This window comes from Pantherophis guttatus, chromosome 1 (genome assembly GCF_059756535.1).
Source record: "Pantherophis guttatus breed Tessera chromosome 1, ASM5975653v1, whole genome shotgun sequence".
In the NCBI taxonomy this organism is placed as follows: Eukaryota; Metazoa; Chordata; class Lepidosauria; order Squamata; family Colubridae; genus Pantherophis; species Pantherophis guttatus.
Window position 1 is genome coordinate 57251265 of NC_142063.1, and position 25538 is coordinate 57276802.

The 25538-nt window shown below is 44.9% G+C and overlaps 1 protein-coding gene across 3 annotated transcripts in view; it reads right to left on the reverse strand.

The window, feature by feature from the left end:
* PAX9 (paired box 9) overlaps window positions 1–23170 on the reverse strand; it is a 45174-nt gene extending 22004 nt beyond the window's left edge. For 2 of the 3 annotated variants that reach the window (XM_034418040.2, XM_087874630.1), the window contains exons 1-4: window positions 22908–23170; window positions 21219–21845; window positions 11881–12017; window positions 10364–10487 (exon numbers count right to left, since the gene is read on the reverse strand). In XM_034418040.2, coding sequence (XP_034273931.1) covers window positions 10364–10487; window positions 11881–12017; window positions 21219–21845; window positions 22908–22911 — 892 coding nt within the window. In that variant the 5' untranslated portion in view covers window positions 22912–23170. The remainder of the gene's footprint in view (window positions 1–10363; window positions 10488–11880; window positions 12018–21218; window positions 21846–22907) is intronic. The other variant, XM_034418039.3, reaches the window with a different exon arrangement.
* Between the last annotated feature and the right edge of the window lie 2368 nt (window positions 23171–25538).

A 25538-nucleotide genomic window follows, 5' to 3' on the forward strand; every position in this document is an offset into this window, starting at 1 on the left:
TTCTGCCAACCTAGCAGTTCGAAAGCATGTAAAAAATACAAGTAGAAAAATAGGGACCACCTTTGGTGGGAAGGTAACAGAGTTCTGTGTGCCTTTGGCATTTAGTCATGCTGGCCACATGACCACAGAGACGACTTCAGACAGCGCTGGCTCTTCGGCTTTGAAACGGAGATGAGCACTGCCCATAGTGTCGGGAACGATATGTGCAAGGGGAACCTTTACCTTTACTTTAATGTGGGAGTCCTCGTTGTTCCACCAACAGAGAGGGAGGAAAGGGGAAAAGGTTAGGGTGAAATCCAGCAGTTTCTGACAGGTTCTGGAGAACCGGTAGCGGAAATTTTGAGTAGTTCAGAGAACCGGCAAATACCACTTCTGGCTGGTCCCAGAGTCGGGTGGGAATGGAGATTTTATAATATCCTTCCCCTGAAGTGGGGTGGAAATGGAGATTTTGCAGTATCCTTCCCCTGCCACGCCCACCAAGCCACGTCCACAGAACCGGTAGTAAAAAAATTTGAATTTTACCACTGGGAAAAGGGGAATTTTAGAAAAGAGGCTTGGGAAAGCTCATCCCTTTCAAAGTAGTTGAATTGTTAAAGGTCAGGGTGGGAGTAGAAATTTCTCTTAGCCTTCAAGCCAGGTGAGCAATGTGGAAAGTTATGAACACCAACTAGACAGGGTTCTCCGTTAAACATCCTTCTGGTTTTGCAGATGGATGCTAAGAAAGGATCAACAGGTACACATTTGGCAATTTTAAGGTGTGTGGACTTCAACTTTCATAATTTTTCAGCCAGCATCATGTTGAAGTCTACACATCTTAAAATTGCCAACTATAGACAGGAAAAGAAATAGAGCGAATTGTAGGCAGTGACCTGGGCTCATGAAAAACAAGATTTTATATTCTGGAAAGTTAGCAGATGTTAATATTTATCTATGCTGGGAAATCTCGTGCTATGATTCAGGATTTTTTTTAATTCATTACAAATGCAAATAAAAACAGAGAAACCAACTTTTTTTTTTTTTTTTTTTTTTGCTATTCAAGAATTATTTTTACATTTGAAAAAATAAAATGTCATTTGTTAACCAAACCAGAGGCAAAAAGATCTGTCAAGCTACAGGTGTTAGAATCAGTTTGGGGTGTTTTTGTTTTTTTTAATTCACTCCCTCCATCCCCAAAGAAACAATTTCACCCATGCCTCTCTCCATGATACCTGCTGGGGCTTCAAAAGTTTAAAGTGAGCCCTCCCCCACCTCTCCCTTCAGCAAAATAAAAATAAAAATGTTGAACACTAGCAAAGATGGCTCTGGGTTTGGAGGAAATTGGGTAAAATATCCTCAGGTTTAGCCCTTCCTGACGGATCCTTCAGTTGTGGGCTTTAGTTTGCCCTCCTCATCTGGCTCTTCTCGGGGCACCCTGGCTGCTCATTTGCAGGAAAGAGAAGCAGCTTCGCAAGGGGTCTCTACAAGGGATCACAAATATTCTGTCAGGAGCTAAAAAGGTAAAAACTCCCCAGTGATGAAATGAATAGGTCCATGTGGATAAAAAGCACTTTGTCATTACTGCCTTTTTCCAGATTTTTTCCCACCCCAATATTCTCAACTGCCTTAGAACTCCTGGTGGCCTCCCATCTATTAGTCTGATCTGATCCTATTTAATCAAGAGGAGAGGGGGTGGAATCAGCCAAGTCTGGCTAGATGCTGCCATCTGCTGTGACCTGAAATTCTACTTCCCATTCCAAGCGTGGAGTTAATCTTTTGGGAAGGATAAGCCTGTTGTCACATCTACTGTATACAGACAAGGTTGTGCAGCAAGAGAAAAACAGCATTACATATTTATGCAAAGAAACGAAGCCTGGCTTGATAAACCTGTGGAAATGTGACTTTCACACAGTGGTGAAATTCAATTTTTTTTACTACCGGTTCTGTGGGCATGGCTTGCTGGGCATGGCTTGGTGGGCATGGCAGGGGAAGGATACTGCAAAATCTCCATTCCCACCCCACTCCAGGGGAAGGATATTGCAAAATCTCCATTCCCACCATACTCCAGAGGAAGGATACTGCAAAATCTCCATTCCCACCCCACTCCAGGGGAAGGATACTGAAAAATCTCCATTCCCACCATGCTCCAGGGGAAGGATACTGCAAAATCTCCATTCCCACCCCACTCCAGGGGAAGGATACTGCAAAATCCCCATTCCCTCCCCACTCCAGGGAAAGGATATTGCAAAATCTCCATTCCCACACCACTCCAGGAGAAGGATACTGCAAAATCTCCATTCCCACCATACTCCAGAGGAAGGATACTGCAAAATCCCCATTCCCTCCCCACTCCAGGGAAAGGATATTGCAAACTCTCCATTCCCACCCCACTCTGGGGCCAGCCAGAGGTGGCATTTCTCCGAACTAATCAAAATTTCTGCTACCAGTTCTCTAGAACCTGTCAGAACCTATTGGATTTCACCCCTACTTTCACATCAGAAAATTCTCTTGCATGAAACAATTCCAGAATAACTTTTTGACATTAGAGAGAAAAAAGCAAGTAACTTGTTCATGAAACCACAAAAGGCCATTTAGGATTCAAAGAGAAGGTGATTTTTTATGGTAAATGGAGTATAAAAACGTACTACATTTACTATAAGGAAAGTGCAAAAGAAAGATGACTAAATGGAGCCTCTCATTCCAGGAACAATCTACCACTTGGCACTACAGTGAGGATACTACTGCGCTCTTTCCCTGTCTTGATGAGAACTTTCCAAAGGCATTTGAATGTCAAAAAGAAAGAAAAGAAAATGTGGGACAATTTTGCAAGGCTTTCCGTATGACCTTAACCTATGGCTTGTTCAATTATGCAAAACACAAGGAAACCCCACCGTGCCAACTGTGTCTCCAGAAGGAACCAACTTTAAAATGTACTGAGAAGCTGAGTTTTCAAATAAAACCACTTAGGGAAGCACAAATAACCCCAATGCAAAGACTTTAATCAGCAAACAGCACGCCAGAGCAATGATATATTTAAATATTATTTATCTTAGGCAAAGAGCCTTTGTAATTATCCCACTAAATGCAGGGTTACGGTCCTTATATTTTTACATTGGTGACAACTTCATTGACCTGTGGCGACTGGTGTAAACTTAAAGAATATTCAAGTGGTGAATCTGTCCCACTAACTTTAGGTCAACCCCTATTCTATGGAGGCAATTACAAAACCACTACTTCCTGAACAAAATTTGAGTAATCAGGTTTCATTCAGGAAACTCTGCAGATTAGGAAAACCCACAGGCAAAACACGTATTTGACTATAAGAAGGCAGGAAAAATGCCTATAATGTCTCTATATCACATTATCTGCTCTGTTCATTGAAAGGCAGGATATAAACTAATTAAATAAATAATCAATCAGACCTAGTTACAACACAGAAAGACAATATGCATCCAAATTGCACTGGTGAACAGGAACTGTAAAGATTATATTTTTCTTTCGAGGCATATAAACACAGACTTTGCTCTCCTATTTTGATGGAAAGCGACAATCAAAATTGCCAAGATCTTTCACTGAGTAATTGTTTCCCTTCTGGTTGAATAACCAGTTCAATAATTGCTTAAATTGACATACATTATCAGATGACCAAAACCTCAGTCTAGTTGCTAGAGTTTCGTTCGTTCGGGATTCAGAAGGGTAAAAGAGATTACAACAAAAACTTTATTACTACCGTAAATAAAAGGCCATCTTATACAGTACATTTTTTTAACTGTCTATACAATACCGAGTAGCCAATTTAAAACAATGTTTTCTAAGAAGACTAATTTGAATTGATTAATCTGCTGCAGCCTACCCCGGCCTGGTGTTCTCCAGATGGGTTAGACTTCAGTATCCATAATTCACAGCCAACGTGGACACTGAGCATACTGGCTGACAATGAAAGATGTTGAAGTCCAAAACATCTGGAGGTCATCAGATGGGGGAAGGCTGTCCTATTGCTTCAGTTAATTAAGACTTCCAGTCTTACAAATGGAAATCAGAATAATAAGCACCATTCATGGTGATGAAGACGCTGCATTGCGCTCTTAAGGATTATGATCAGTGTCCTCTGAATGCTAATGAATAAAGACATAGATCCTCATGCCAGAGTAAAATTAAAATCATTCCTAATGTCTGCAAAGCATTATCTTTTTCTGAAAGTACTTGCTATTATTTAACATTATTGTTGGCATACCAGTTAGTATTCTTTTAATTTACAAATTCTATGGATATGAATCCATCTTTCCTATAAAACAGACCTAGATACTGATTTTCATCTCTTCTACACTTGTCAGTCAAATGTAGCTAATCTCTCTTAGTAGCCTAGTGGGAGGGATATATTTCCTAAATGAAAACAGATAATGCCTACCCCCAAAAATGATCTATGCATGGAATTCATCAACTGATCAGCATGTGTACAGGCAGGATGGTAACACATGTGAATTGCTCCCCCTTTAATGAAGTGACAAATGCAGATGTGGGGGGAGCCTGTACTGGCAATAATTATTAACCACCCTTTTCATAAATACTTAGCTATTTAGTTCAAAAGACCATTAGGATTTTTTGCTGTTCTCACTGCAGCAGACCAATACAGTTGGCCCCCTGAAAATACTAATTATGGTCATGCCAAATCTCAGCAGAGCTAGGTCAGTCTTCCTAACTAACTTGGCTGTGTGTAGCCAAGATAGCACTTGAAAGTGCATAACCGCCTACATTACACCCACAACTATTAATGCACATCCAAATGCTCTAATGCAGGGGTGTCAAGCTCGATTTCATTGAGGGTCGCATCAGGGTTGTGTTTGACCTCAGGAGGCCAGGATGGATGTGGCCAACTTGACATTGGTCGTGTCGGGGGTGCCCGTGGTGACCCAAGTGCTTTGCCAGCAAAAACGGGCTCCCGATCCCCGTTTTTGGCTGGGACAGCCTCCTGCAACCCTCTGCCAGCAGAAACGGAGCTCAAGAGGGCTGTGTGCAATTTTGAATAAATATGTATAGGATTGCAAGGTTTATTATATTTACCTCCTGTTGCAACCAGTACAGTTCTCTGCAGTTAGTGAGGGAAGAAGCCTCCTTGAGGAATGCTAGGCTGATGAGGAAGCTAGTTTGGGTAATGAAAATGTCTGCAAGAAAACAACCATGCTCCGAGAGCATCAAGGACCCCTCAGTATCCTTATTGCAATTCAACTTAGAGTTGAGTTACGTGATTAATTAAAGAATTAGCATTCATACAAAGCTGAGAATTCAAACTATGATCCATGTTACTTCATACATTAACATACAATACTAGAACTGTTACAATTTTTCCTAGTACTTGATCCTAATTGCATTAAAGTGCAATTTTCTCCCACTACCATCCCATATTGATGGGGGAAGGAAGTTAGCATGGTGTAGAGAGGCTTCCGTGTTTTGGAGGGTGGAAAGGTACCACAAAGATTCAAAACTGTTCTATAAGACATAATGAGGCGTCAATTAGGGAACCCACCAAATTCAAAGTTGCTCCATCTCTTCCCAAATGGGCTGAATCTGGGATCACCAATTGAGCTAGACTTGGAGCTAGTATCCACCATGTCTTTGTGGCTGTCAACGCAGAAGAAATCATAACTATGCAGATTTGCTGTACCAATTAATCTGACAATTAGTCTGGAGCTGAGATGTAGATCTCCTCTATTACTTTCAGTCACCCACTCCATTCAGAGCTGCACTTCTGATGCTTTCATTTCTATTAAAATCCGTGGAATCAGTTGTGTTCAGTTTATTTTAATAAGCCCTAAATATAAGTTCTTAAGTCTTAATCCAAACCATTGATTTTTGTAGCTAAATTTTTTCCCTACCTTGATATATTTTGTACTAAAAGACAAATATTAAGGTAAAGAGAAGCATTAGCTGAAGTCCAAATATTACATTTATTTTTCACTGTTTTACGTGGATGCCACACTGAATTTCTTTACAATCTTCTCAGCCCAGACAAGCATCTTCTGAAACTTAATTGACTTTTATTACCTAATGCTTTGTCTAGAAAAATGTAGGGCAAATTTGGGTATACACTCTCTGACCTGAGAGTATACTTAAAGAATACTCTGTAAAAGACAGAAATCCATGGCAGACAAGTCAACATGAAAAAATTCAGAGGTAACATCTGACAGCTACTTTCCAGAAGGTTGAAAAGCTAAACCATCTTTTTTTGTTTTAAGAGTTAAGAATTTACACAGAAGGGGGCTTAAAATTAACTATCATGTTGGTAGTCTAAAAGGTAGTCTATAACACACCTAAAGGCTGGGGCTGGGGACCAAGATTACTCCAAACGTCCTGCCTTGTCCAATCCAGTGTTCTCTGTATATGTTGGATTAAAACACTCATCATCAATCTGGGAGTTATGGATAATGGAACCAACTAGAACATGAAAACATACAGACGTCAGAGGACAAAATCTTTGTGGTTCCTTCCCACTGCACAATTATTGGATTCTATAGTAGATCTGATGAGGGACGTGGTGGCTTGGTGGCTAAGACGCTGAGCTTGTCGATCGGAAGGTCGGCAGTTCAGCGGTTCGAATCCCTAGCACCATGTAACGGGGTGAGCTCCCGTTACTTGTCCCAGCTTCTGCCAACCTAGCAGTTCGAAAGCACGTAAAAAATGCAAGTAGAAAAATAGGGACCACCTTTGGTGGGAAGGTAACACGGTTCCGTGTGCCTTTGGTGTTGAGTCATGCTGGCCACATGACCATGGAGATTTCTTCGGACAGCGCTGGCTCTTCGACTTAGAAACGGAGATGAGCACTGCCCCCAGAGCAGGAAATGATTAGCATGTATGTGCAGGGGAACCTTTACCTTTACCTATAGTACATCTGAAAGTCACCAACTGCACAAGGCTGAAGTAGGCATATACTTGTTGAATGTTGTTGTGTAAGTACAGTGTTTCAACTTCATAAACAAGATTTTATTCATAAATATCACTTTGTTAACAAGATTTTATTCATAAAGTTTGAAATTGCAATGCAGACCCATTTTTACTGAAAATAAGTCCAGCTTCTAAGAAATAAACAACTATTAAAAGCATAATGATAGCAAAAGAAATTTAATTTTATACTTAACATTAAGTGCCTTACTTGTTTCTTTGTTTTAAATATTTTCATTTAAAGTTTCAAAAGTGGCAACTGATTTGAAAAAGTCATTATATCATCCTTCCTTCCATATAGTCCATAGTTTACTTTGCAGAAAATAAACTAAGGTGCTCCAAATATTAGTCATCAGATTAATGAAATAAAAGTCATGTTTGCTTTCAGTGCATCATGATAACACACTGGCACTGAAATCTTTAACAATACAAGGTTATTGCAACTAATGTACACAAATCTGCGCCTATACTACTAATACAATCCATTTCATTTCCCTCTCTTTTCTTTCACCCAATTGTACCATAAATTCCAACATTTGTAATAATCAGAATCTTTTTGGTTCCTAAGTAATTTATGTACATATATACATAACCTTGTATGTATATATGTAAAGTATTGTATTTTTAAAAATGAAAATAAACTTTATTTAAAAAAAAAGAAATCTTCTTTAACAAGGGACTAAGACTATCTTCAGTAAGTTTTGGTTAAACTTTTAATCAAATGTTTGACTTTTATTTGACTCTAAAATCTGTTTTTAATATTTTGGCCTACTTTTCAGAGGTACAAAATATTTGAGAAATAAATCCACCAAAAATTAATAGCAGCTTATTTCCTCAGCGCAAATGTATTTATTTCATAAAAAAGTAGGCAGGGGAACAGTATACTGTGTATATCCCTTGATATACCTCAAGATAATTGGTGTGTTAAAAAAAAAGAAATCACTCCATTTTTTGAATCTGAAACCAGGGGTGCCCCTTCCCAGGGAGGGAATATAAGTCAGCACTCTGGTATAGGGGTCTCCAACTTTGGCAACTTTAAGCCTAGAGGACTTCAACTCCCAGAATTCCCCAGCCAGTTTTGCTATTCGATAGGAATATAGGAATGGTTGGATATGTGCAGCCGGGGTCTCTTCAATTCTGGGAGTTGAAGTCCGCCAGGCTTAAAGTTGCCAAGGTTGGAGACCCTGCTCTGGTATATGAGCAAGTCTCCAGAAGTCCTGCTTTCCCTTGCCCCAAACTCATAGGTAGTTTCAATGGTTCCAATATGTTGGACATTTCAGGAAAGAGGTTTAAGAAAAGAAACTAGGCATCTTAATGGAATTATAATTATAAAAAGTACCATTGTATCATGCAGTGAAATACAAATACATAACCACAGCAAGTAAGATGTCTGCAGGTATGGTAAAAAAAAATTATGGCTATCAAAGCTTCCTTCCTTCCTTCCTTCCTTCCTTCCTTCCTTCCTTCCTTCCTTCCTTCCTTCCTTCCTTCCTTTCCCTCCCTCCCTCCCTCCCTCCCTTCCTTCCTTTCTCACTAAATTCTGTGAAACAAACAAGATAAATAATGGCGATCCTAAGGACACTCTGATACCTTGTGAAATAGCTAGTGAATATTGCCTTTATTTCTACAAGCCTCCGTTCAGACATACTAGGCTGTCAAAGTTGTCAATAGACATATGAAATAGGACTTAAAAGTACCATCCTGTATATGTTTTCTCCAAAATATGCATTACTGTGTTCTTTCAGGATGTTTTCTTAAGAAAGTTTGCATATATAGCAGTGGTGGAATTCAATTTTTTTTTACTACCAGTTCTGTGGGCGTGGCTTGGTGGGTGTGGCTTGGTGGGCGTGGTAGGGGAAGGATGCTGCAAAATCACCATTCCCTCCCCACTCCTGGGAGAAGGATATTGCAAAATCACCATTCCCACTTCACTCTGGGGCCAGCCAGAGGTGGTATTTGCCGGTTCTCCGAACTACTCAAAATTTCCGCTACCGGTTCTCCAGAACCTGTCAGAACCTGCTGAATTTCACCCCTGATAGATAGGATTGTAGCATCAACATACTCAGTAAACCTATTCTTTCACCTCAGACTTTGGTAGCCCTTTGTTAGAAAAGAAGTTTCCCTCAGCACAGAGGCAGACCAATTGTTTCAACCAATCATCAAAAAGAAGAAAAGGAAGGTACCTCAAGATACAGATCAGTATACCATGACTACCTTAAGAGCCTACTGAGCAGATCATAAAGAAATCTGTAAGCAGTTTTTAAAAATGTGATAATTACCAGAAGTCAGCATGGGTTTGTTAATAAAGAATAATATCTAATCTAATCTTTTGAAGGAGCAACCTTCAGTGATAAATTGTGGGAACCTTTTAGACATTCACAGAAATACTTCAGTGTAGTATTTCCTGTAAGGTAATGAAATTAATCAGGAGAACAGAAATTGAGCCATCTGAAGAACAACCAAAGGAACTTAATATGTTTAGCCTTGAAAAAAGATAACTGAAAGAGATAGGATAAATTATAGAATACAATAGAATTCTTTATTGGCCAAGTGTGATTGGACACACAAGGAATTTGTCTTGGTGCATATGCTCTCAGTGTACATAAAAGATACACTCGTCAAGAATCATAAGGTACAATACTTAATGATAGTCATAGGATACAAATAAGCAATCAAATCATATTAGGAAACAATCAATATAAATCGTAAGGATACAAGCAACAAGGTTGCAGTCATACAGTCATAAGTGGGAGGAGATGGGTGATAGGAACGATAAGATTAATAGTAGTGCAGACTTAGTAAATATTTATTTATTATTCAACTATCTGAAACAATATCACGTAGAAACAGCCCAGGGCTTGTTCTCTTTTATTTCAACATACAAGACACTGTGTATTTAAGTGCGCTATTATACAAGAAAACACACTACAGCTGAATAATACCAGCACCTCACCCAGATCCCAACATTAACAGCAGATCTGTGGTGGAACCAATTACCAAGAGAGGTAGTGAATTCCCCTTTACTGAATATATCAAAGGAGAATATCAGGAGACACATGTATGGATCATTTAATCTGTATCCCTGCCCTGAGTAGGCATTTGGATCAATCAGCCTAAACAGGCTTTTCAATAATTCCTGAATGTGTCAAGTGCTGTGCTGATCCCCAAATTGACAGGCCTTAGGTATTTCTGGAACAGCAACTGCTTACCTGGGCTAAGAAATGACAGAGAGCAATAAGACAGAATTCTGCTCACATGGCCCTATCACAGCACACCTGGGCCAAAAAACTGGTGAACCTCTGGTCAAAGAACCGAGGAGCTATCCCATCTCTGGTCTGATCAACCCAGTGCTGGGTTTCCCAATTCAAGAAACATCTCCTTCCAGCATTCCCCTTCCAGCTGTAGATCTCAGAACAACTTCACTTTCATGATAGAGCAGCTTGGAACTTACCAGTTGGTGGCGCAGAGATCTGACCTTCTCCAAAATCAAATCTTTGGTGCTCTTTGAGTTTGGTTGTTTGCTTCCAGACGTTTCCAGACCATGTAATGTCTTCCATGCTAGAAGGGCTTGCTGTCTGTTAATGAAACATTGCAAGCAAACAACCAAGCTCAGAGAGCACCAAAGACTCCACAGTTCAACCCTGAGCTATATAACATATATTCTCTTCTACTGGCCCCTTCAAAGTGTCATTGCAAGGATCTGCCAGTAGTCCAACTATGCTATTCCTTCACCAATAAAATGACATTGGCAGCTTTGGCCCAACAAGAGCAAGCATCACCCTTAATTATGTGGGGATAGTCCTCTATTTGCCTAGATATCTGATTCTGGGTTGATTCTTTGAAAGCCAACTGAGTTGGGCATGCATCCTACAAATAGGGAAAGCAGCCTTGCCAGCAACATTCAGTTTCTGTCACTTTCTGTCAATGGGAAAGGACCCCAAACACGCAGGGATGACTCTCCTGCATTTCTTCTGATTTTGACCCCTAACAAATTTACCCCAGGCAAACTGTAGCTTTGGAACACATCGCCTGGAAAGGAAGTCCCATCAACTGAGGAGGTTATCCCCAGATGACTGCTCCCTAGGCTTACCTGGGAGTAGAAACAGAGATAGAGTTCCCACAACGCACATAGTCTGACTAACTGGATTAAATCACATTTGATTGGGACAAGATATTGAGCCATAAACTAACCACCACGTCACAAAGTTAGAACAACCACCGTTTAGCCAACATATTGTGCAAACCCATCAAACGACACCATTCTGAGCAAAGTGCACTAGGTACACAGAGCCAGGGCCAAGCAATCTAGTTAAACCCTTGTTCCTTTGCGGAAATGGGTTTAAAATACAGGCCTGTTAAAAGACATCTGAAAAACCAGAGACTTTGCTAAACTTCTTGCATTCAGCAATGGGGGGGCTGCTGCGCGGGGAAAAAAATGGCAGGAGGGAGGGAGGAGGAGGAAGAGCAACTGATAAAAAAAAATCCCATTACGGAACAGACTGCGGAGGGGACGGGACCCTTTTCGTTTTACTGGCTGCCTTCATACAACACGTTTAACCCGGTTCTCGGATTTTCCGGATTCACACAACTTCCCAGGCACCGTGGACACGGGACCTCTAAAAGTAACTAAATTGACGTGTTGAAGGACGTTAAGCTCTTCGCTTAAGCCCAACCGGGGGAGGTGGGTGGTCCTATTTGGAGCTCACCCAGGGCCAGAATAGATCATCGACGGAGGCTCTGGTTTCAATTCTCCCCTCCCCAGATACAAACACGCGTCTTTTAGCCAGGCTCGTTGGCCGAGGGTGAGGCTCCTGCACAAAAGCAAGTTCCTTCAGGCAGGAACCCCCCCCCCATTCTTTCAACAAGCGCGTGATTCCCCCTCTTCTTTCCACGCCCCCCCCCACTCTCCCCTTCTCTCCCCGCCAGGACGTGCCCCCCCTCCGTCCTCCCAGGCAGTCGCCCCCTTACCTGGCTGTACTTGGTCTCGTGCTCGAGGGAGCCCTTGTCCAGCCCGTTCACCGCAACGTGCTGGGCCGTGAAGCCGCTTCTGCTCAGGCTGCTCCACTCTTCCACCTTGGGGCTGTGATAGGGCGAGCTGTCGCTCACTGCGGGCAAACACACGACAAAGCGGAGTGAGGGGCGCGGCTTTCCTCTCTCGCCCTAGCCGCTTCCGAAGCGAGCCTTCTCCCTGGAGCCAAAACTATGGGAAACCCTTAAGAGCCGAGGCGGGTTTCTGCCTTGAGGAAAGGACGGGCGCCCTGAGAGCGGGGCACCTGGCTTGCCCTGTGGAGCTCTCCCGAGGGAGGGAGGGAGGGAGGGACCCTGGCACCCAGTCCTGCCCGCCTTTCCTTGGAAGTAAAGGCCTTTCCTTGGCCTGGCAGCTTCGACGTCCGACAGACTCGACTGCTTCTCTCGGGATCTCACTTGCGTGATCCTTGGGATCAATCAGATGTAGGGTGCATTCAGAAAGTACTTGGATCCCCTTCGTTTTTGTTAATTTTGTTATGCTGCAGCCTGATTGTACCGTTGTTGAAATTCATTTATTTTTCTCATTCATCTACACTCGGTACCCCCCCCCCCCATAACGACAAAGTGAAAACGGAAGTTTAGCAACGTCTGTAAATTTATTAAGAAAAAAAAACCTGAAATATTACATTGGCATCAGTATTCAGACCCTTTGCAACAACACTTGGAAATTTAGTTCTGGTGCCCCCCCCCCATTTCTCTCGATTGTTGCTGACATGTTTCTACACCTTGATTGGAGTCCACCTGGGGTAAATTAAATTGGACACGATTTGGAAAAGCACACACCTCTCTATAGAAGGCCTCAAAGCCTGTAACAGAGCAAAAGCCATGAGGTCAAAGGAGCTCATGCCTGCAGAGCTCAGAGACAGGATTATGGCAAGGCACAGATCTGAGGATGGCTACAGTAAAATTTCTGCTGCACTGAAGGTTCCTAAGAGCACAGTGACTTACATAATTCTCAAATTGAAGAAGTTTGGCACAAATTTCCAGGACTCTTCCAAGAGCTGGTCACCCTGTCAAACTGAGCAATTTGGGGGGGGTGGGGGGAAAGGACCTTAGTAAGAGACGTGAACAAGAACCTGATAGTCACTCTGACTGAACTCCAGAGAGCCCGTGTGGAGATGGGAGAGAGATCCAGAAGGACAACCATCATTGCACCCCTCCACCCATCTGGATTTTATGGCAGAGTGGCTAGACAGAAGCCTCTCCTCGGTGCAAAATACATGAAAGGCTCCTTGGAGTTTGCAAAAAAGCACCTGAAAAACTCATACTGTGAGGAACAAAATTCTCTGGTCTGATGAAACTAAGATTGAACTGTTTGGCCTCAATTCTAAACGTTATGTCTGGAGGAAACCAGGCACCGCTCATCACCTGCCCAATATCACCTCAACAGTGAAGCATGTGGTGGCAGCATCATGCTGGGGGGGGATGTTTTTCAGCAGCAGAGACTGGGAGACTGGTCAAGGTTGAGGGAAAGCTGACTGGAGCAAAGTACAGGGATATTCTCGATGAAAACCTGTTCCATAGCGCTCATGCCTCGGACTGGGCCAAAGGTTCACTTTCCAACATGACAAGCACACAGCCAACACAACACAGGAGTGGTTTAGGGCAGAGCAAAGCTGGCTGGGGAATTCTGGGAGTTGAAGTCTGCCAGGCTTAAAGTTGCCAAGATTGGAGAGCCCTGGTTTAGGGACTTCAAGAGAGTACTGAGTGAAAGATCTGAATACTTATGCCAATACGATATTTCAGTTTTTTTCTTTTTAATAAATTTACAGACATTTCTAAAATTGTGTTTTCACTTTGTCATTATGGGATACTGAGTGTAGAATAATGAGAAAAATGAATTTCAACAACTGTAGAATCAGGCTGAAGCATAACAAAATTGACAAAAGTGAAGAATACTTTTGATATTGAATACTTTCTGAATGCACTGTAATCTCCTTCGAACCAAGTTTGCACCACTGAAAAAAATCCTAGTGGGGGAAGGAGACTCCGAGGTGGCCAAGGACACTTTTGATAGTGCGAATTAATACTTTCAAAAGCACTAATACTTTTGAAGGTGCGAATTAGACTTTTTTTTTTAAAAAAAAAAGATGACTTTAGTTCGCCTTCGGAACTCTACTCCTACCGCCTAAACTTTTTGCCCACTATGAAACTAAGTTTGCTTGAGACTGCTATCTAATTGAAATAATGCATCGGGGATAAGAGTTTTGGAGAGTCACGAATAACTCAGTAGTTTGGAAGGCTCTGCAACCCCATTCACAGGTGCAACCAGACTGTAATGCTTGTTTTGAAGTAACCCGAGCGGTTCAACAAAGGACACTCCCAGAGAATCCGGCCATTTCCTCGCTAGTGATTTATAGCGGCGCTTCACGCTGTCCCCATTATTGTTACATCAAAATAGCGATTGATTAAATTGAGCCTTCGCAAGTCTTCAAAAATCACTAATGGGAAATGACTTCCAGAAACTGTAGGACTTGCACAAACTGAACAAAAAGCCCCTTTTCGTCAAAAGTGAATCCTCCTAATTTCAGGGAAGCTTTCTGTGGACTAAATAAACCCATTTAAGTAAGATTATAGCTTCGGTGGGATTTGTTTCATTACAGTAGCGGTTTTGGTAGTGACCTTAAGTACCTCGGATCTCAAGCTCCTGAAGTGGGTTACAAACTACAGCTGGGATATCCTTAAGTAAATCGATCTATTGAACTTTAAAGTTATAAAGCGCTGATGCCACTCAAAGTTTTTAAAAAAAGAAACCCGAATAGGTATGAAAGCAATCAGCTTAAAAAACAGAGTACAAAAAGATAATAACAGCAGGTAATTCTGGAGTCTGGGGGCAGCTGGCTGACTGAGATATTCCTAAAGCGATTTGAAGTAGACAGACGAAGGTTGCTACTTGCAATGGCCAGCAATAAAATCGTCCCTTCTTCCACAGATTAAACGAAAAAGGCGTTCGGTGTGCGTGAGAGAGAGAGAGAGAGACAGAGAGAGAGAGAGAGAGAGAGAGAGAGAGAGAGAGAGAGAGAGCGCCCCTCCTTTGAGTTCCAATCAGTCCTTGAACTCGACCTAGATCCCTTCCGAAAGGAAATATTTTGTGCTGGGAAGGGGGGGTGGGAAGGGAGCGGACGCTGAGGGTCAATCAAAGAAATCAAGAAAATCCTGCCGACCGCCAGCCTGCACGCCCTCCCCGCGTCGTCCCCCAAGCTAAAACGGACAGTCTCTGAGGCTGGGATTCTGTGCTCTCATTAACGCCCGCGAAGCTCGACTTCAGAGCTCCGAGCTTCATTCTTCTCACCCCAGCACTCAAGCTAATTCATCCCGAACGCTGGGAAAAAATAAGCCAGGTTCGTGCAATCCATAGGGCCACTTCCAGCAGGTCTCTTACCTGGAGGTTTCAATCCCCCCCTTTATACAAATTCTTCATTTTTCCGCTTTTCCTTTGAAACCCAAGGAAGCTTTAAAACCGCGCTAATGCTCCCGGATGGGAATTTGATCGTGGCTGGGTTAAAAAAAAAATGACTTGCATGTTCTTAAATGTAGGCATGTTTTAAAACAATTAAAATCTCCAGCCGCTTAGTCTTGGGTGCATTGTGGGAGGGGAGACATGTAGTTTTTCATTAGTTTGGTGGGAAGCCGGGCTGGCCTGCTTTTTCTGGTCTCCAAAAAATTCAGGTATACTGAATTCTTGCCCAGAGAAACTAAATTTGATTCAGTTTAATGTCTAAGTGTCACCCATCGGCCACCTGGGTTTAATCACTGCTGGGCTTAACTGCTCTCTGTATATGTGTGTGTGTGTGTGTACAATTCCCATTTCCTTCAATGGAAGGGACAGGAAGTTATTTTCCCAAAATATAGCATACCCTCCTGCTGAGGATGTATTACCTACGGGAGGTTTTTTTATTATTATTATTATTTTTGCAAGGCCTCCAAAGCTACCTGTTAGGCCAAGGAGAGTTGGGGAGATTGTTCAAATATTCCTCTGTGTTTCTGCCCGCATTCCTGTCCTGAATTGTTATAAAGAAGAGGGGGGGGGAGGCGTCAATCTATTCTCCAAAGCACCTGAACGCAGGACAGGAAGTAGCCAACGGAAACTTATCAAGGAGAAATTCAACCTAGAACTAAGAAGGAATTTCTTCTTGACCAAAACAATTAATCAGTGGAACTTGCCTTCAGAAGTTGCCGATGTTCCATCACTAGAAGTTTTTAAGAAGAGATTGGACAACCCTTTGTCCTACTACAAAGAGCCTGTAGTACAGTGGACTAAAGCACTGTATTTAACATCTGCTGCTTGCAATTACTGCAAGTTCAAATCTCACCAGGCTCAAGGTTGACTCAGCCTTCCATCCTTTCAAAGGTGGTAGGTGAAATGAGGACCCAGATTGTGGGGGCAATAAGGTGACTTTGTATAAATATATAAAAGTATGAAGGCTATTGCTTAACGCAATAGCGCAATTCTCAACCTGTGGGTCAGGACCCTTTTGGGGGTCGAACGACCCTTTCACAGGGGTCGCCTAAGACCATCGGAAAACACATATTTTCAATGGTTTTAGGAATAATTTTATGGTTGGCGGTCACCACAACATGAGGAACTGTATTAAAGGGTCACGGCATTAGGAAGGTTGAGAACCACTGGCTTAACGCATTGTAAGCCGTCCTGAGTCTCCGGAGAAGGGCGGCATATAAATTAAAGCAAAAAAGAAAAATGGTAAGGTCTCCTGCTTGAGCAGGAGGTTATACTAGAAGATCTCCAAGGCCCCTTCCAGAATCTGCAATTCTGTTATTCTCCAAATACCACTTTCCATTAAATAAAGCCGTTTGAGGGGAACAGCCCTGAGAAACATATCTATCTCCCTAATACCCTTACAGAGACTGTGGTTTCATGCCTGGCTTGACATTTTTCCAGTTCAGTTCAAGTGGGTTTTAGGAGGTCCACCTGGCATAGGTGGAGGGAAATTTTAGTCTACGGAGGAGTTGAATTTATAGCAAGCAAAGGGAGACGGAAGCCTACAGAGAATTTCAAACAACTGGAGCCTAATCACGTTATGCAGCGAAATTAAATTTATTGCGGATAATCCTAAAAAGCTAAAAGAAAAGAGCTGGCCTGCCGCCTGCTGCGCAGTTGCCAACATCTCTGTTTCTTCCCCGAGTTCCCACTTATTTCATCCTAGCACGAAAAGAGGAAAAGGCGACGGAATTTTTTTTTAAAAAACCCAATGCGGTTGAAATTGGCCTCCTCTTCTCGGGCTGCCAACCAGCGGGCAGTTCTGCTGACTCCTGGCGCCATTATTTCTCAAATAAAAGATGGGAAGATACATTTAAAAAAAAAAAGATTATTGAGGGCGAGAGAAGTAGAAACGTAGGAGCCATTCTCCGAATTGACTCCTGTTCTGAAACTCTCCCTCTGACCTGCAACATGTGCGTGCAAACACAGGCTCGTTCACACACACACACGCACAATACCCGTTGACACCTACATTCAGCTTACTAGGGCGATCTGTCTTCCAATTGTACTACTCTTTCAGGATTAGGCAGGGAGATTCCGCTGAAACCAATGGATTGTGCGTGTCCCAAGTAGGAGCCAGCAGTGGCAATAAGACGAGAGGAAGAAAGGTCCTCTGAGTTTCGGCCGATCCACGCTACCCAGCGGCTGCCCCCGATCCTTCACCCGGCGGGACCCATAAGGCTGCGCAGCCCAGGGCAGTGGCCTTAACCAGATCTGCGAAGCCTGGTCTGTGTGATCGAGCTTTAGGCAGCCGGGAGGGAGAAGCCTTTGAGAGGCCAAGCGAAGACGGCTCAGGCGGACCTCAAAAGGCCTGCACAGCCAACGCCAACCAACCCCGTGCGCTCCAATGGCCTCGGAGCCGGGCCTGCCGCGTTTCTCCGTCGGTTCGCGGCCGAGCAGTGGTGGCAGGCCCAGGCCGGAGCCTGCCTGGGAGAGCCGTCTCTGGCGACCTCCCTTCCCCACGAATAGGGCTTCCTTTCTGCGGCAGCAAGGTCAACTTAACCAATAAATCAAACCCGAACTGCCTCGGGTCAAGCTTCGCGCAGCAGAGGCGGGAGACCGGGTGTGGGGGGGAGGGCGAGCTCGAAGACAAACCCAATGCCTTTCTCTCTCCCCCCCCTCCCCACCGTTCGCGGGCCTCCTACCCAGAGAGGTGGCCTCGACCCCGGGGGGGGGTTAATAAACACGGAAATCAGGCCAACTCGCGCTGCTTCTCCGGCCGCCTGCACAGCCCCCCACACCCCCCCCGCCTCCCACGCGCCCTCTGTGCACAACGATCCTAGCAGATGTTCCGTGTCACGCCGGACCAAAAGGCAGGGGACGCTTGCAAGCAGCGCCCCGGGAAAGGGAATTGGGCAGCCCGAGGCATTTTGATGTGAGTCTCGGTTTTATAAAAAAAAGAAAAGAAAAAGGATTTGGAAGCAGAGGCTTCTTTCATTGGCAACGATAAGGCATGTGCATTGCAGGCTCCTAACGTTATTGTTTGTGTGAGCACATACCACTACGTCTCTCGCACAAACTGTGTGTGTGTGTGTGTGTGTGTGTGTGTGTGTGTGTGTGTGTTGCAAGCCACCATTTCAGGCCAATGGGCAACTGTATTGATCTCGCCCGCTTTTACGTTTTCTGAAATGAAGTCGATTCGGATCCATGGGGCTGTAGAATCGAGGCCTTTAACGTGCGGCCGTGCCTATTGCACGGTACTCGCCGCTCCGGGCAATCCGGCTAAGCCTCCCTTAACTGCCCGTCTGGAATTCCGCAGCGAAGTCGGGAGAGGCGGGCGGGCGGGCCTCGGAAGGGGCTTAAAAACGCAACTTAAAACATAGGCCGTTTCAGTTTTCTGGACCACCTCTTCGGAGCACAACAAAGTGAAGCAGGAGAACGAAAGCAATTAGGTGACATTTGAACTTCCTGTCTGAGCAAATTTGCCCTGATTGCGAGAACTGGAGAAAGACTTGCCTGCAATTCCGAGGAGGTGCCTTTGCCCACAGAAGCTCTGACTTGAGAGCAAATATCAGCACAAAAGCCTGGCAGAGAAAAAAGTAAATATACTCGAACGGGGATTATGTGTGTTTCTGTTGCTTAGGTATGCTGAACTATTCTGGTAGCCAAAAGAACTTGGCCATGAAAAGTTTAGCTGTGTTTGTTCCTCCCTGGAATAAATTGTGTGATTATTCATGTTTATTGTATGTGTATGTGTATGTGTGTGTACATACATACACGCACGCACACACACACACATGTATGCCTTGGGAAGAGACCTCTATAATTCACAAAAGCTACTAACACAATAAAAAGGTTAATGTTAAAAATGCCATTGGATTCTTTAATGTTATATAATTGACATCATTACTAGTTACTTCTCTTTTTCATAAGTACAAGAACTAGTAACACAGGAAGTTATTCTTTTCCCAACCCTATTCAGCAATTATCTTTTTAGCCATACTTAGATGCAGTAGCCAATATGAGGTACTTGCAAACTAATCCAGAAATGAGATGCATCAGCAACACTGTTTACACAGATGTTAAATCCAGTCAAGATCAACACAACCGATTCACCGAAAATGTGCCAAGTATTGGAACTTGTCTTTTTAGCTGAGTTGATTTCAAAATGTGAATAAATGCAGGTAAATAAATCTGAAAGCTTCTTGGGCATGTCTCTGTGGGCTCATTTACATTTGCTTCTTTGATTTTAGTTAGCCCAATTAAACTGGAGAATTGTAGAAGTGTGCTTATATCTTTCCTAGATGTTGTGTTGCTTAGGTATATGTAACAAATGTGTAAGAACATTTTCCCTCCCATCTTTAATAAATGCTTCTACTTCAGCACAGTGATATGCTCATCTACTGCAGACGTACAAGAGCTTCACTATAAACAAGCCTACGCTTCTGCTTTTGAAACAAGAGTGCTCCCCAAATTGATAGTGTCCACATGGTCTAAATATTGCCAATATGTTGGTTCCTACTATCATATAAACTAATATATATCAATTGGGTTTTTTTTTATCACATCTGCTTCCAAAACAATGGGTGAAAATGAAAATATTTTTATTGGGAGAAAATATTGTATTTGTTTTCAGTTTCATTTATATCTCCTTTGTAATTAAATGTAAAGCTTCTCAGAGAGAAACTTATTTGGGAATCACTTGTTGCTCAATCATGAAATCCTGTAAGGCTCATTCCCAGGTAAGAAAGCCTGTGCAAACAAAGTCCTGGCCACCAGAAAGTTCAGCCAAACACCTTTACTAAAATGTATCAGATACATAAAATTTGAGACAAGTTTCCACATCATGGGGATTAACAACTGTTAGCCTTGATGGCAATGTGACTGCGTTGGAAGGCCATCTGCTGGGCTTCCTTGTACAGCTGGTTGGCCAGTGTGAGAGCACACTGCTGGACTCATTGGGCCAGGTTTGATCCAATAGGACTCTGCTCATATTCTTAGGACCCCTTTAAAACTGGAAGGCCCTGCAGCTAAGTGAAAAATACCACTAAGTCAAAGAGAGAGGAAATTTATTTAGAATCAAGTTCCACCTAGGCCAGGGGTCTGCAACCTTAAACATGCAAAGAGCCATTTGGGCCTATTTTCCCACAGAAAAGAAAACACCGGGAGCCACAAAATCCTTCCTGTGCCTGACTATTTCTAACGGCCACAAAACTAGCATATGTAGTTGAATTAAACCTTCTGTTTTCTTCTGAAACTTTTCTTTTCTTGGATTTATCCATGGTTGGTCTACCGGAGGTTGAAAAGCTCAATAAATCGCGTGCTGCAGGTGTCGCACATTGGCGGTTGTGACACATATTTTGAGTGACAGGGAGCCGCAGCAGAGGGGTGAAAGAGCCACATGCGGCTCCAGAGCCGCAGATTGCTGACCCCTGACCTAGGCCATTACCACCTAAATCATTTTATAGCATTTGTAGCAACATCCAACACTGTTCATGAAGACAGACTTTATATTAGCACAACAGCTGGGGGATGCTACACAATGCTATAATTTAGGGCTTCCTTTCAAAGCCCATCAGTTAAAGATCAGGGAATTAAGGCTATTGATGATCCTCAACAAAAAAGCAAATTCATGTCCTTTTCTGAATCTCTTCCCCTTTTGATGAAAATACACTAGACATTTTCTGAAGGTACAGAATTGACTAGTCAGCGAAGAAACCACTGGGAGCTCCTTCCCCCCCCCCAGCCCATCCAACAGACCATATAACCTCTGGAAGGGGTGGGCTTCTTGGGTCCGGTTGACCAATCCCGTCCCTAGCTGGAAGTCTTAACCTCTTACCTTGATCTGTTATGGACCTAATTCCCAAGATGTCAGTGACGGAATGAGAGGAGGGCCAGGTCCGAGGCATGTGGACGGCGCTGTGGATCGTCGGCACGCCAGGTGGGGTAGGCACCTTGGCACCTGCTGCAGCTATGGGGCTGGGATAAGAGTAGATGTGGTTGTAAGGCAGGGCCGGCTGCGGAGCCGCCTGGTGCTGCTTGTAAGCCTCGTAGTGATTCTGCTGAGAAAGGTTTCCAATCTTGTTGCGCAGAATCCGGCTAATGGAACTGACAGAGGGGACGTTATACTTGTCGCACACGCCGTCGGCCAGCAGCCGGTCCCGGATCTCCCAAGCAAAAATGCCCGGATCCCTTTGTTTGTAAGTCCGAATGTGCTTCACGACCGTTGGCGTGGTGACCCGCGGCTTGCTCCCTCCGATGGCCCCGGGTAAGATGGAGCCGGTCTCGTTGTAGCGCGCCAGGATCTTGCTGACGCAGCCATGGGAGACGCGCAGCTGCCGGCTGATGTCGCACGGTCGGATGCCCAGTTGAGCTAGTTCCACAATCCGAAGCCGGATGGCGTTGGGCAAAGGGCGGCCGTTGACGAAGACCCCGCCGAGCTGGTTGACCTCACCGAAGGCTGGCTCTGCAGACAAAGAGAAGCAGCGGCACGTTGGAAGAGGCGCCCGGAGTCTGGCCAGACTCAGCCGGGCACAGTCACCCTGGAACAAGGGCAGGGAAGGGAGGGACATCGGACTGCGAAACGTTCGAGGCGCGTCTCCTTCCCGGGGAAGGCTGGGGTTGAGGCTGGGCTGCTCGCCGTTGCCTGGGAAGCAAGTTCGGCCGAGATCCCGCGGCCTTTTTACTCGTAGTAAAGGCGCACCTAGCTACTAGCTGCCGCCTTAAGGAGTTCGCCCTTGCAGGCTTCTTCTACTCGCGGGCGCTCCGGCCCTTGAATTTCCCGAAGGACTTCCTCCCTGAGTGCAGCCGGCAAGGAGCAGGCGGTTTCGGACAGCAGCCACAGGCGAATATCCCTACCAATCTCTTCCCGAGCCTCGCAGGGCCCGGAGCCCGCACATTTCCCGCATTTCGAGAGGAAGCCACTCCAGACCATTCACCCGGACTCACTCGCGGGATTGGGGGGGGCGTAGGACAGCCGAGGACCGAGGCGTTCCTTGGAAAGCAGTCCAGCTGAAAACTGAGCTTAGGACTGCTTAGTCAACGCCGTTGGGGCGGCCAGCTTCCTTCTCCTCTCGAAGGTGGCGCGTTGACGAACTAGAAAAGCAGAGCGCCTAGGAAACAGGCAGCCGGGAAAGTTGAATAACCCCGCAGAGAAGTGGGAAGCGGCCCCTCCGATTGCGGGGACTGCTTTCTTCCCCCTCCAATCAGCCAGGAATGCTTTCCCCGCCGAAATACAACCAGCTTTCAGGCGGAGAAGGGAAAAGTGAGAGAGTCCAGAAGGCTGGGGTCGATCGGATGACCTCCCCCACCCCTTCCCCCCCTCCCCAATACTTTGGCCTCTCTTTCTCCAGCACTGGCGCTTCTGCAGCTGCCGCCACCGCCGCCGTTGCTTCTTAACGCCTTTTCCCCAACAAGAGTCGGAGCCACAAGCAAAGCCAGCCGGGCGCCCGGTTGCCCACCCGCGCCCGTCTTAACTCCCCCCCCCGCCCGGTCCAGCACGCGACGCCTCTCCAGCAAGACCACTTACCCATGGTGTGACTCAGGACGGCGAGCAGGGTGCGTGGAGGTCCCCGGAGGAAACTCGGCGTGGGATGGGTCTTGCCCGGCTCGCCGGGATCGGCTCCGAAGAAGGCCCCGGCTCGCTCGGATTCCTACCGCGGGAAAAGGCGAGAATGTCAAGAAAAAGAAAGCCAAGGAAGTCACTTTTCCGAGGCAGGAGACTTAAGTCCCGCATTTCAATCTCGCAGCAACGTGGGCTGGGCTGGGTCGGTTGGGGCGTCTCAGGCTATCACTCACCAAAGACACGCCCCTTAGAAGGTGGACCTAAAAGGAAACGCACCCCCCGGATTGGTAGGCCAGAGTGACAGACAGTCTCACCCTGGAAGGGGCTTCCGTTCGCTTTTGCAGACAAGCTGGATCAGCACCTGGGTTCCATATGCAACGGCAGCGCGCAAGAGATGGGAAAGCTGAATTGCGGGAGGCCATAAGTTGGAGGAAATCTAATAGCAGAACGTGGAAAATGTATTAACAGGATGAATAGCCGCTCAAGGCGGTTTTATTTTCACAAAAGGGACTCACCTTAGTTCTGCTTTCAGCGCCAGTAGTTAGATGTCGAATTAAATTTTCAGGAAGACACACTGACCCTGGGGGGGGGGGGGTTCGTTCCTCATTTTAGAAAACAGAAATCATAGTTCCTGAGAAATCATACTTTCCCATTTTAGAAAAGCTGCTTTTGTATTTCTCCAAGAAAACAAGGCTCTATTTCCGCCTGGCATTATTTATCATTAGTAGCAGCAGCCACTGTAAAAAAAAGAAGGAGGAGGCAAGAGATCTAGACCCAGAAGAAGGCTAGCAGAGAGGTGGGTGTTGATGGAAACCAGTCGAGTTTAGCTGCCAAATCGAATACCTGGGTTGCTCATCTACAGACAAGTTGATCACGCAAATGTGCGTACTAACTTTTGCAACACAACAACCAGGCCACAAAACAAAGGCGCTTTTCCTGCCCCGTGAAAGACGGGACGGCGAATGTAACTGGATTTTAAATGGAATGATTTCTTTTTTGCGTCATTCGGACCGCAGCCGACGAAAACCTTTAGAAGAAATCAACCTCGCCCAAGGAACACAATGACACGTTACTAGCGGTGGGAGGGGTGGGGGGGGTCTCTTGCGCACTCGCAGCTCCCGAGGTATTGTACAAGATCCAAGAACGAGAAGTCTTGTCCACTTGTAACTCTCTCCTCTTAATGTGGGCCTGTGTTGTAACACTCCATCCAGCATGAAAACCTTGCATGAAAACAGTGTAATAGAAGCTTCTTTGCTTTTTAAGGTTTTGGGCTCAACTATAGGATCTTTGCGAAGTTAGATGTGGGTCGGGATAATGCGCAGGGTATTGGCATCTGCGTAGACACATCCCCCGCTCGGACATGTTTTCTGGACTTTCCTAGTTAAGGAGAGAACCGATCCGCCACCAAATCCTTTAGTCGCTTTTTCGTCAAAGAACGTGTTTAAGAGCCGGTGGACAATTTCACCTGAAACATTCGGTCGAAGCGTGAAGGGCAGAGAATTAAAAACTTCCAGCAAGAAAAGTGAAGGGGGGAGAAAGGGGGCGATTCCCACCAAGGCCGCTTTCCGAGTGTAAGGCTCCTTTGAGGGACGAAGCTGGTTCCACAAAGCTGGTTCCTACACGGTGGTTTAGGACTGGAATAGTAGCCAGCGCTTGAAATCTGCACGCAGCGCGCTTAACATGAATGACTGGGATCCCTAAACATGAAAGGAATGGTCTGGACCTCGCTTCGGGAGGAATTAAAACGGAGGGGATCTCTGTCTGCAGGGGAGAAACTGATTCAAAACTCAGGCAGGGGATATTGCATAAGAACGAATTGGGGACGCCAAAGTTGCGCTCGGAAAGGAGGGTTGAGACCGCTTACAGACTAGCGCTCCTGTTCCAATCGGAGAGATTTTTCATTGGGCTCAGAAAATAGAACTGGCCGTACAAAACGCAACCCCGCTTTTAAAGAGGGCCAAGTACCAGCCATTCTCTTATAAGATAATTGCAATGGGCCCAGGTATTTGGGACTAAGTGGGGGTGGGGGAAATGTAACCAAGCGATTTGCCTTTGAAGCAACGACAAGGTGTTTATGAAGGAGTTAACCTTGTAATCTGGCAATTACATCCCTTGGGAAATTCCTTCCGATTGGGAAGGGATCATTATGTCATTGCGGAGTTTCTGCGGAACGCACTAGACTAAGGCTGGCTCGAATGTCGATTGAATATTGCCATTTAACAGCAAAACCTGAGTCAACTATTATAGAACTAATATCGGAGTCTGCTCTACAACCAGCCACGTGGGGGGGGGGCGAGAGTGGTTTCTTTCTCCCCCTCCTTCATTCTTCTTCATTCTTTCAATCCATCAAGTGGAAGTCAGTCCGTGGCGACTCAAAACTCAAAAAAAAAAAAAAAAAAAAAGCTTTGAAAAATGACTTAATTCTAATTAGTGGATTTAGAATCAAATCGAGGAGGGTTGGTTCAGCCAGGGTTGGGTGACGCCCCGTTCCTTTCAGCATAAATTTGTCAGCTGCTTGTCATATTGAGTGTCGCTGAAACACCTTGAAATTCTCACGTTTCGCCTGAACCGGGTTCTGTCAGAGCCCCCCCACCC